Raw genomic sequence first — 13,125 nt, forward strand, 5'->3', positions numbered from 1 at the left:
ATTTTTTCCACTCCTCATGGTCATGTGGATGTCACCTCCCAGATGTCCCAGCACATCCACTCAGGGCTTTCTTCTGTGCCTCTCCAGATTCTTCCACATCTCATTTTACTGACAATTCAGATACCCAAAGCATTTCTATCCTCACCAAATTCTTCCTTAAAAACATTCAGAATAATCCTTTTCCTTGAGGTAAAGCCAACAGCCACATAACTCAGAGTTTTCCCTTCTGCAGGTACCAGGAAATTTCTTCAGTAAGAATTTGCATTCTCTCTCCATAAAGAGAATGTGTTTTCTTCAGTAAAAACTTTATTTTTAGACACAGTGAACACAGAGGATGTTAGCTTTCTTTACTAAAAGCTACATGGTTTGCTTGACACAATGGATTATTTTTTTTTAATTTGTTTTACATGGAATTGCTGTGTACAATTCCTTTTTTTTCTCCTAAAAACTGAAAAAATCTGTACAAAAATCCGTTTGGAAACTGCATTGTGTATTATGCAGAATGTTTAAAATGAAAAAAAAAAAAAAAAAAAAAAAAAAGGCAGTTTTTCCCATCAACAAGCAACAAGTGGAACAATTAATGCATACCAAGTGTCAACTGTCCATGGGGAAAGAAGAAAAATCCAGGCATTCCACACAGCCCAGTGCTCCTGAAGGGGATGTGAAAAGGAAGAGTTTCCAGCCCCTGTGACACTCCCATGCCTTGATCACTCAGCTATTGCCACTTTGATGCTTCACAAGATGCCACTGGGCTGTTTCATGAACTCCTTTGCAAACCCTCCTTTTCATTTTCAAGCTGCCTTTCTCTTCATGATGATTTAGGAGGGAAAAAAAAAAAAAAAAAAAAAAAAAAAAAAAAAAAAACAAGAAAAAAAAAAGGGGGGTTGTGTTTGGGTATTTTAACCATCCCCATTGTGTGTCACAGTTCAATGTCCAATTCAGGCCTGGTTTCTTTGGGGTAGGCACCAAGTTCCTGCACAGGAGAAGTTGTTTGATCTCCTTTCTCCTCATTAACACCAAAACCATGTCAAAAGGAAACACAGAGCATGAAGAGTCAGCTTTTATCAGCTTTTATCAGCTTTTATCAGCAAATCCTGCTCTTTCCACTCCAACAGCCAGGATTCTACTGCTCTCTTAAGAGCAAGAATCACTGTTGGGTCACTCTCAAAGCAGATTTGAATGTATTACCCAAAAAAGAGAGACACCTCTGACTCCTGCACTGCTGCAAAGGAAAGGAAACAGCCCCACCAACAAGCAAGGAGGGGAATTTTCAGCTGGAGAAATAAGACCATTATTCAGGATATTATTACAAAGCTACCCCTTTACAGTGATGTTCTTCATATTTACGGGGCACATAACTTTTCCTTCTTTGCCAGATATTTGTGAGGGCAGCTGCACCAGCCTGCAGAACCACAGAGACGAGAATTTCCATGATTGCTGGCAGAGGTGGAGCTGGGGAAGTGCTCACCTCCTCAGGTGTGATGGGAGAAAACCCCTCAAAGCCTGACAAACCCCTTAAATTGTGGCAACCCCCTCAAAACCTGACAAATATCTGGAATCCCAGCAAGCCAACCGCTCTAAGCACGATACAAACGACTCAAGAAAATTAAATTGCCCTCAAAACCTGGCAAACCAAGCCCTTAAATCAGGGTAAAAAAGCCCTCTAAACCTGGCATGAACTCACCCCTGAAAACCTGGCAAACCAACCCCTAAAATCCTGGTAAAAACCCCACTAAACCTGGCATAAACTCACCCCTCTAAACCCAGCAAACCAAGCCCTCAAATCCTGATAGAAGCCCCTCAAAACCTGGCCCAGACTCATCCCTCAAAGTCTAGAAAACCAAGCCCTTAAATCCTGGTACAAATCCCTCAAATCCCGGTACAAACCCCTCTAAACCTGGCACAGGTCCACCCCTCAAAACCTGGCAAACCAACCCCTCAAATCCTGGTACAAGTCCCACTAAACCTGGCAAAAACCATCCCTCAAAACCTGGTGAAAACCTGCCCCTTAAACCCTGGTACAAACCTGACTAAACCTGACACAAACCCACCCCTCAAAACCTGGCCAACCCAGCCCTCAAATCCTGGTAAAAACCAACCCCTTAAATCCTGATAGAAGCCCCTCAAAACCTGGCAAACCAACCCCTCAAATCCTGGTACAAACCCCACTAAACCTGGCACAAACTCACCCCTCAAAACCTGGCAAACCAACACCTCAAATCCTGGTACAAACCCCACTAAACCTGGCACAAACTCGCCCCGCAAACCCTGGTGAAAACCAACCCCTTAAATCTTGGTAGAAACCCCAATAAATCTGGCACAAACCCACCCCTCAAAACTCAGCTTAGTGGGCTGAGTTTGTGAACAAATGGTGTGGAAATAGGAGTCAGGTTCTGGGCCGGTGTAGGAGGACATTGCTGCTCAGGTGAGGGATTTGGGACAGGACTGAGGGAATGATCAGTAGGATTCTGCAGGAATCTGTGGGATTCTCAAGAATATGCAGAGTAAACGTGAATGGGAGTTCTTTGAGCTTTACAAAAAAAAAAAAAAAAAATTTCTTCAGAATGACAACTTTACCCAGGGGTGCAGGCAGCTGCACATCCTTCAGATGGAGAGACCCACACAGGAGTTGCACACAAATGCATTTTATTGCTCTCTACACACACAGAGATGCATACACAGTATGCAGGTGAGCCATAGGGCAGTCCCAGCACTGGGAGAAACATCATCCACCAGGAATTCGACCACTCAATACAGATAAAAATCATTATTATAATGAAAATGCTAAAAAAAGCATAGCTTACACCCAGAATGTATAACATTGACAAATCAAACCTGTTACCTACTACTTCTCTTTAACATAAAGCAATAACATACTCTTTTTCTAAATTGAAAAAAGCATCAAATAGTAGAAATATTCCACATAACTTCCTAACTCCTGGTCATCCCTCACACTCTATGTACAGGACTACAAAAGGGCCATGGGGGAGAAATCCAAACCAAAACTCCAAACCCGTTTTTGGTGCTGCACAACTGATGAGCAAACAGAGGGAAATACTTTAACCAAGTGGAAATAAATTTATCCTCCAGAGTGACTGGGCCAACCAGAGTTGTCAGTCAAGCCAGAGCAAAGCTGATGGCTCTTACTGGGAATAGTAGAGAAAATCTCCTACAGCAATTCCTGTCCATCACAAAAGTAACATTTACAAACACCCTCCTTCATTCTGAAGACATTGCCCCTGCCTGGGCAGCACTGCACCAGTGCCTACACAGCTTCAACACTAAACAGAACACCTCAGCTTTTGCCAGAGCATCCCAAAAAAAGCCAAAAGCACGGCATTCTCTCACACATAAATACAACAAAGGGGGGGAAATAAAATTCCCTACAGGAGAGAGGATCAGAGCTGGACTATCAGATGCAGTCAGATCCTTCCTCTGGACTGGCGCAGTGAGGATTCCTCTGACTACCAGGGCCTCCAGAGAGGGCTGCTGTCCTTTGGAGACACTTGTTTCAGGGCACTGGCATTCCCAGGGCAGAAGGAGACCTCTGGAGCAGCTGCCTGGCTCTTCTGGAAGTGGCTTAAAAGTTTGGTCTGAGTTTCAGTTCGGACTTTGTGGAGAGAGAGGAAATAGAAAGCTTCTTGCAAACACCTGGAGTAGCCCTCCCTGAAGTCAAACTGGGAGCTTTTATGGAAGGATCCTGCAGCTGGAGAAGGGGAGAAAAGAGGGAGAAGGGAAGAAAGAATAGTTTAGAACAGCTGTCCATGGCTCGAGATTCATACAACAGTCACAGAATTGCGGTAAAATGGGGACTGAAAGAAAACCCAACACTTACTCTTCATCTGCAGCTGGCTCTGCTGCTTCAGGTAGCTGACAGTCATCTCCAGGATGTCGGCTTTCTCCAGCTTGGAGTTGGGCTGGTGCCTCTGGAACTCCTTCTCCAGGAGCAGCTTCAGCTGCTCGATGCTGCTGTTAATGCGGTCCCGGCGCATCTTCTCCACCACCGGCTTCCTCAGCTGCAAAAAGCAAAGGGAGAGAGCCCTGTGATTAAAGGATCCTCTCCCTGACCCTCCATTGGATTCCCCAGGTGCAAAAAGCAGAGGAAAAGAGCCCTGTGATTAAAGGATCCTCTCCCTGGCCCTCCCCAGGGCTGTTTGCTGCCCAGTGCTCCTCAGCAGAACCAGGCAAGGTCTCACCCAGTGCAAAAACTGCTCTGCTGTGCTCGCACTTACTTTATTTTTCTCCTTTGGCGTCAGCATGTTGTCAGGCTCCAGGAAAACAGCGCTGGGAGCCATCTGTCCTGAGCAGAGAGAGGATTTGGAGTGGGATCCAGGAGGAACGTGCTGCTGGGGGCTGCCTGCGGCCGATATTTATACGCGCTGAGCGTGTGGGTCTGCGGCTCGGCGGCGTTTCCCACACTCCAGAGCCAATCCCCGCCACGGGGGCAGCACAAAGGGGACAAGCAGCTATTCTTGCATGCTCCAGTGGCACTGAATGGCTGGGGGATAATGACCTCCTTCTCCCAGATGAGCAGGTGGGGAGTGCGCCGCTCCCCGAAAAGCCACGAGCACGGTTCCGCGCGTATCAGGGGATGGGAAGGGCTGCTGAGTAATGCCAAGGATCCATGGCATTCCAGGGGCAGCACGGGGGTCACAGGAGGGAGGAGGAGGAGGAGGAGGAGGAGGAGGAGGAGGAGGAGGAAGGTCGGCTGCCCATGGCGGGATTGATGCTCCAGGAGCGCGCCCAGGCGCACCGGGCACACGCCAGCAGCTCCTGCCTCTGGAAAATGTGCATTTTGTGATTGGGTTTTGGCAAATAATAAAGTGAATACTGTGAAAAAATGCCTATTTTTGTGATTGGCTTTTTGCAAATATTGAAGTGAATATTGTGGAAAAATGCGTATTTTATGGTTGGCTCTTTGCTAATATTAAAGCGAATATTGTGGAAAATGCGTATTTTATAATTGGATTTTTGCAAATAATAAAGTAAATATTGTGGGAAAATGTGTACTTTATGATTGGGTTTTCACAAATATTAAAGTGAATGTTGTGAAAAATGCGTATTTTATGATTGGTTTTTCGCAAATATTAAAGTGAATGTTGTGAAAGATGCGTATTTTATGATTGGCTTTTCACAAATATTAAAGTGAATATTGGGGAAAAAATGTGTGGTTTTTGATTGGCTTTATGCAAATATCAAAGTGAATATTGTCAAAATTGCGTATTTTATTATTGGCTTTTCTCAAATATTAAAATGAATATTATATGTGTTATGTTAGAAAGTTATGTTATATTAATTTTCTTAAGTAGTGTGTTAAATACAGTTTTAAGTTATGAAAAATGCGTATTTTATTATTGGCTTTTTTCAAATATTAAAATGAATATTATATGTGTTATGTTAGAAAGTTATGTTGTATTAATTTTCTTAAGTAGTGTGTTCAATATAGTTTTAGGTTATGCAAAAAATGTGTATTTTATGATTAGCTTTCTGCAAACATTAACGTGAATATTGTGGAAAATGTGTATTTTATGATTGGTTTTTCACAAATATTAAAATGAATGTTATATGTGTTATGTTAGGAAGTTATGTTGTATTCATTTCCTTAAGTAATGTGTTAAATATAGTTTTAGGTGATAGCTGTTAGGAAAATTAATCCACAAACACCAGAGGTTTATGTCCATAAAGGAGACAGAGGGGTCATTTTACGGTATTCCAATAAAGGGAAACAATGGGGAAAACCCCTAAATTCCATAAAAATTAAAAATTAAAAGGGAGGGTTATACATTAAAGGGAAATCTTTGGGGTCAGGTGTATCAGGAAGTCTGAACCTCTCAAGTACCTCAGCCAATGTGGAAAGAGAGAAGGGAAATGTGGCTGGGGAACTGGGATAAAAAGGAGGCTGCATCTTCCAAAAATTGGAGAGACCCCAGGAGATGCCCCATGGCCTCTCCCTTTATTGGAATAAAGTCAAAGGGACTCCTCTGTTTCCTTTTTGGACAAACCTCTGATGTTTGTGGATTAATTTTCCTAACATTCCCTTCCCTCAGAACCTTATGCAGCCATTTAGAAAACTCTCATAAGCACTTTATATTTCTGTTTCCAAATACCTGCAAGACAAATACTTGTGGAGAAGGGTCTTGGGATTGTTTCAGAATCAGTTCTGTATCACTTGCTTCCTCCCCAAATCACATTTCACTCTAATTATTTTCATTTAGTCTATAAACAAAGGAAAACTGGGTGCAGAAGGGATTTATATCTCATAAACCTGTTAGAAATCAAATTCCTGATTCCTCATTATTCTCCCCTGGGCCAGTGGCTGTGTTTGTGCTCAGGAGGTGCCTGCAGCTGGGACAGCTGATAAAAACACAGCCAGGGATTCCTGCTGGAAAACTTGGTTAAATCTGCCAGCAATTTATCCAATAGGTAAGGTCAGGGTTTATGTTTGTGGAGCTCTTACTGCAGTGAGTAAACACCAGTTTATTATTTATTATACCACTTGTACTCACATTAATACACCTGTAGGTGTGCTCACCTTTACGTTAACGTGCGTGTGGCCACATCAATGTGAGCACACACCCCCAGAGAGCACAGGGACATTTCTCCCTCCCTCTGCAGCTCATTAGTGGTGCACCAGGTAAGGCTCCAGAGGCCTCTTCCAGGCTCTGCTTTTCCATCCCCATTGTGCTGCCCTGAATGGGCTCCCCTCTCCCAGCACAGAGCAGCAGCTGTTGAGCTCAGGGTCTTTTATGTCAACTTGTGGGAAAGCTTTTGTGACACCGTTTCACATGTTCTCCTCAAAGCCCGTGGATTATCTCTGAGCCCATGTAATGCCACCTCTGAAACCAATCCCGCCCTCTGTGCAAGAGAGTCCCTGAAACAGAAACTCCAGAACTGGGATTTGTTTCTCCAGCTCGTTAATTGAGCACAGGAAGAAGGAAAGTGCCAGTCCTGTTTTATTAGAGACAATTTCTGTTTCCTTCCTGCTGCTTTCCTCTGATTCTCCACTCAGCACCCAGATAAAAACTACATTAATTCCATGGGAACGGCCATGTCAACCTTACCCTCCTTGCTCTTGGGAGTGGTTGTGCATTGGCCAAATGCTCAGAATTTCCTCTCCACCAGCATCCAAACTGACCCAGAAGAAGCTGAACACAAAGTCCAAATGCCCAGTAAAAAAAAAAATTTTTTTAAAAATTTTTTCTCTTTCTTTAGTATAGTTTTAGTATAGTATATATTTAGTATATATATAGTATTGTATAGTGTGTATATATATATAGTATATATATATATATATATATACAACGTATAGTAAATAGTTACTATATATAGTATATAGTATATATACTATATATATACATATATAGTATGTATACTATATTTATACTATACATACTATATATATACTACTATATATATACACTATATATATATTTATATATATATAAATATATATAAATATATATATACTATATATATACTGTACATACTATATATACTATATATGTATAGTGTATATATAATATATTTATTTATATGTATAAATTAATTCTATTTAATAAATATATATTTAATATATAAATAAAATATATCTATATAAATATATAGTATATATAGTATAAATACTGTATATACTATATATTTAGTACATATAAGTTTAGTAGAGTATATATATAGTATACATATTTTTAGTATAGTATAGCACTCTTTTAACATAATTATATTATAAATAAAATAAAAAATAAAATAAAATAAAATAAAATAAAATAAAATAAAATAAAATAAAATAAAATAAAATAAAATAAAATAAAATAAATCAGCCTTCTGAGAGCATGGAGTCAGACTCTCATCTCTCACCTCATGCTGGGGACCCCACAAACACCTCAGATCTGGATGTTTGACACAGGGCACCAACAACATCCTTTCCCCAGAATCCCTGCCAGATGTTAGCCCTTTGGACAGCCCTAAGGATGCTGCTGCTTTCCCAAATCTGCAGAGATGCTGCCACGGCTGCCCTGGCAGCCCGTGCTGCCCAGATGGCCTTTTGGGAGCAGGGGTTTCCCACTGAACACAAAGCAGAGCCAAGCACCGTTGCTAATGTGGTTTGTAGTGGGGCACACTTCCTTTGTGGCAGGAGGCAATGTGGTTAAGGAAGGTGTGGGAAACTCCAGAGCAGGAGCAGGCAAACTTCCCCAGCAAACTTCCCCAGCAAACTTCCCCAGCTGTGTGTTAGTAGGTCATTCAGAAAGGGGAGCAGGGGCAGAGATGAGCTGGGAACAGGAAAAACAGCAAAATTGGGATATTTAGCCAGTGCTGAGTCCTGCAGAGCATCCTGAGGTGGAAAATAAAATAGGTTTAGTCCCAAAGGCCTTACTGAGATCCACACTGAGGCCAGCAGAGAATTTGGACTCCAAATTTGCTCTGCAGACTTCCTACCTCTAGAGCAATTTCCTGATCTCTGTAAATTTGTAAATACAAATTACCTCCATACCTACCCCAGAATGTATCAAAATTTGAATTTTTTCCTGCCAAATACCAAAACAAGAATCAGATCTGTTGTCTCTCATTTCTTTTCTCCACCTGGTATAAAACTTGGCTGAGTTTTCTCAGCTCCCATAGCTCCACATGGGCCATACAAAACTCCCTCAATACCCTCACGCTCCACAGGAGTTGCTGCATTCCCTGGGATGTTTTAAACAGATTGGGGGGTTAAAGAGGCAGACAGGGGATGTGCCTCAGAATTCTCAGAGCGATCTGACCCACCCATGCCACCTCCAGTGGAATAATTGGCTTTGGTGGATGAGCAAGATTCTGCCCTGCAGCTCCTTTCCCTGTCATTTCCTCCCTGCTTTTCCTCCTAATCCTTCCCTACATTTCTTCCCTGCCCTTCCCTGTCCTGCTGCTTGGCTGCTGCAATTTCTGTCTGCCTTCACAGCTTCCTTCCCTTTTTATTTTTTTTTATTATTTTTCCCTTTTTCCTCGTGGCTTGCTTTCCCTCCGTGCAGGTTTTATAATCTGATTTTTCGATCTGTCACTCCTTTTCCCCCCCCTGGCTGTCACAGGCAGATGTGGTTTGGGGACAGGGGTGTCTCAGAGCCCCCGCAAGTCCTGGTGAGTGTGGAGTTCCCTCCAGTTTCCCACACTGCTCTCCCATTCAGGCCATTCAGGCTCGGCATAAAGGAAGTGTGCCATGCTACAAGCTGAATTAGAAATGGTGTTTGACTTCCCTTTGTGCCGCGCAGAAACCTTGCTCTGGGCAGACCATCTGCATAGCCCTCACCGTGGAGAAAACCATTGATCAGGGCCTGTCAGCCCAGCTGGGGGAACTTGGGAAAGTAATTCCTTGTGCCACTTCAGTTCTTTGGGGCTTAACATCTGGCTGGAGGGGGAGGCGACACTTGATGGTTTAACAGTCGTGCTCCCTTTCAAGTTTGGGATGCTGTTTTGATCCCAGATAAGCCTTTCTGAAATCCTGATTTTAATAACATGGAAAGCATCCAGAAGAGTAGGAATAATGCACTGGGCTTTGCATTTTTTTCAGAGTGCTTTACAAATACCAGCTAATGAATTCTCAGCGACCTCCTCCGTGGGTGAGGATGTATTATTAGCACAGTGGTGTTACAGAGGAGGGAAAATGAGGCTGAGAGGAGAAAAACCAAGATTTCAAGATTTCAAACAGCCTGCAGGTCGCGGGCTTCTATGGCCAAGAGGTTGTTTGAGACATCTGGTTTGCAAAAATGCTCAGCACCAACTTTTGTTTTAATTAGCTTTGGCATTTCTGAATGGGACCAGCTCCCTTGCTTGTGGGAGGAATTGGATTTCCAGGCTGGACCACACTCACAGCCATGCACCACCCAGACAAGCAGATACCAAAGTTCTCCTTTGCCCTCAAGTGCAGCAGTGGGCTTTGAAAATGTTATTTAGTATGATTTTTCTAAGCCCATGAAACAGCTGGAAAGGAAGATAAATCCCCAGTCAGGAAATAGTTATTGTTGTGCTCAACAGAAAATAACTCAGTCTCTCCAGAAAGTAAACCAAGTTTTCAGTTGCTTATTCATACCCCTGCAGCTGTGCTTAGCCCCTGGGCAAGTCTGTCTGTCTGTCTGTCTGTCTGTCTGTCTGTCTGTCTGTCTGTCAGCACCATGGAATTCTGCTCAGCTGCTTCCAGCAGGGGTGGTTATCCTGGGATTGGAGCTCCTCAGGGATGGGATGCAGTGTGCCCTGAATGGACTCCTGAGAGAATTTCTGAACATTCTGAAATTTCTGAATTTCTGAATTTTCTCTCTTGAGGGAAATCTGACAACGTGCTTTGCCCTGTGGATGGAAATAAGAGCACCCAACCCTGCCCATGGCCTGGCAGCTCCTGTGTGTGCCCCTCTGCCAGTCCTTTGCCAGGTTCAGGAGCAGATTTTCCACCTCCTGAAAACCTTTCTTGCTTTGATCAGACACCCTCTCGTCATTCTGCTGCCAGCTGAGAGTGGCAAAAATGGCACGGACGTATTTTCTGAAAAATCCTTTTGCTAGGATTTTTCTCCTGAGAAGCTGAGAGGCCTCAGAAATGAAATGTAAACAATAATTATCTGCTGCTGTGGAATGCAACAGGTGCAGCTTTGATTGGGTTTATGTGGTTGTTTTTAATTAATGGCCAATCACAATCAGCTGGCTCAGACTCTCTGGTCAGTCACAAGATTTTATTATCATTCCTTTCTATCCCTTGCTAGCCTTCTGATGGAATCCTTTCTTCTATTCTTTTAGTATAGTTCTAATAGATAATTTTATTTTCATATAATAGATATCATAAAATAATAAATCAGCCTTCTGAAACATGGAGTCAGCTCCTCATCTCTTCCCTCATCCCGGGACCACCACAGATGTGGATGTCTGAAACAGGGCACCAACAACAGCCTTGCCCCAGAATCTCTGCCAGATGTTAGCCCTGTAAAAAGCCTTAAGGATGCTGGCAGGGCAGCACCCCACAGGAGCCCTGGGACACTTTCCCCAGACACACATCCCATCTCAAAAAATCAGGAGATCCCTGAGCCCCATCCCAGAGACGGGGAACAGGAACGTTCCCAAACTCCTCAGTAACGCAGCACTGAGAGCCAGGAAGGAGCAGAAGGGCAGAATCCATTTCTCCAGGTTTGGAAGGAGGAGGGTGACAAACTCAGCCCTGAGCCCCAGGAAGGAGCAGAAGGACAGAATCCATCCCAAGGTTGTGTTTCCCAGGTTTGGAAGGAGGAGAGTGATGAGCACAGCCCATGGTGGCTCTCACCGAGCCTGAAAGTTTGTTATAAGAATGTAAACCTCAGAAAGCTCAGAAAAACTAAAAAATCAGGGTGACATCCCTGAGCCCCATCCCAGAGATGGGGAACAGGAACATGCCCAAACTCCTCAGTAACGCAGCACTGAGAGCCAGGAAGGAGCAGAAGGGCAGAATCCATCCCAAGGTTGTGTTTCCCAGGTTTGGAAGGAGGAGGGTGATGAACACAGCCCATGGTGGCTCCTGCCAAGCCTGAAAATTCATTATAAGAATGTAAACATGAGAAGGCTTAGAAAACCTAAAAAAATATCAGGGTGACAGGAGATCCCTGAGCCCCATCCCAGAGATGGGGGAACGGGAACATTCCCAAACTCCTCAGTAACCCAGCCCTGAGCCTCAGGAAGGAACAGAAGGACAGAATCCATTTTCCAGGTTTGGAAGGAGCAGGGTGACAAACTCAGCCCTGAGCCCCAGGAAGGAGCAGAAGGACAGAATCCATCCCAAGGTTGTTTCCTCCAGGATTGGAAGGAGCAGGGTGACAAACGCAGCCCTGAGCCCCAGGAAGGAGCAGAAGGACAGAATCCATCCCAAGGTTGTTTTCTCCAGGTTGGGAAGGAGCAGGGTGACAAACGCAGCCCGTGGTGGCTCCCGCCAAGCCTGCTCCCAGGGCAATGTGTTCCTTTGAGCCATAATTGATTCCTGCCATCAGGCACCAGCCTGCTCTCCCCCAGGGTCAGCTCTTTCCCACATCCAAGCCCATTATCCCACAGACCATGCCTTTTGTACAACACACTCCAGCCATTCATGTGCAAAGCAGCTGTAATCCCCAGACCTTTCAGAGTCAATATACCAGGAAATAATAAATCCCTCTTGTGCACTCTTGAATGTGCCAAGAGGTGACTTGTGGGAATTTCAGCTGGGCAGGAAAATAATAAATTCTCCTTAATTTTTAATTATTTGTGATGCTCACTGTAGAGGGACTATGTGGCTGCTTGGGGGTCACCACACAAGCAGCTATAGAAAATTGCTTTTGCCTCTAACAACCCTAAAAATGCAGATCAAGTTGTCTTACACGTTTTTTCTTAATGATCAAAGTCCACTTTCCTTCACTTGTGCACCTGGGAAAGGCAGTATATTAAACATTCTGGATCCGAAGAAAAACTAATTAAAAAAGGTTAAATCTGTGAAGAATTGACTTTACAGTATTAAGATCCCTTTTTGAGTGGGTTCTGGTGTCTCAAGGAGGCAAGATAATGCCACGTTAATGACATTTAATGGAATATTTCATACAACAGTTCTAATAACAACATAACCTTTTCCCCTGGAGGAGGCAGATTTCCCTCAACTGGTTCACATGCAGAGTTCCCTGTGGGAACAGAGGCCAGTCCTGAATAACAAGTTTTTCATGGTTATTTCTTTATATATTTCCTTCCAGCCAAATAATTTTTTATATTATTTTCTGTTTTTCATGTCACTGAAGACCCTGAGCAGAGCTTGATAGGTAGGATTAGGGCTGGGGTTGGGGTTAAGGACAAGGTTAGGGCTGGGAGAAGGGAATTTCACCTGAGATACCAAAGGAAGCAGAATCCTCAATTAAGAGCTGTCAGAGATAATTAGTGCTCGCCTCAAACAGGTAATTCCTTGGCCAAGAACCTCCAGGAAGGAAATTGTGAGAACAGGAGGGCGATGAAGGGATGTGCCAACACTGCAAGGTTTTGTGGTGCTGAATTCTGTGAGCCTTCACCATTAGATCAGGTCACCCAGCTGTGACACACAGAGCCAGCAGCTCACCAGAGTTCATCATTTTGAATATCATACAAAGATAATCCAAAAATAATCCAAAGATTCCTCCCCCAAGTGTGTCTGCC

General features: G+C 43.6%; 1 protein-coding gene across 1 annotated transcript; it reads right to left on the bottom strand.

Moving 5' to 3' along the window:
* Window positions 1-2,695: 2,695 nt before the first annotated feature.
* Window positions 2,696-4,449, bottom strand: LOC131092611 (transcription factor HES-5-like). The gene is made up of 3 exons (XM_058039394.1): window positions 4,233-4,449; window positions 3,836-4,016; window positions 2,696-3,706 (listed from the first exon to the last, which is right to left on the bottom strand). The coding sequence occupies exons 1-3, from the start codon at window positions 4,293-4,295 to the stop codon at window positions 3,465-3,467; spliced, it is 486 nt and encodes a 161-aa protein (XP_057895377.1). The 5' UTR covers window positions 4,296-4,449; the 3' UTR covers window positions 2,696-3,464.
* Between the last annotated feature and the right edge of the window lie 8,676 nt (window positions 4,450-13,125).

The sequence above is a fragment of the Melospiza georgiana genome, chromosome 22 (genome assembly GCF_028018845.1).
Source record: "Melospiza georgiana isolate bMelGeo1 chromosome 22, bMelGeo1.pri, whole genome shotgun sequence".
In the NCBI taxonomy this organism is placed as follows: Eukaryota; Metazoa; Chordata; class Aves; order Passeriformes; family Passerellidae; genus Melospiza; species Melospiza georgiana.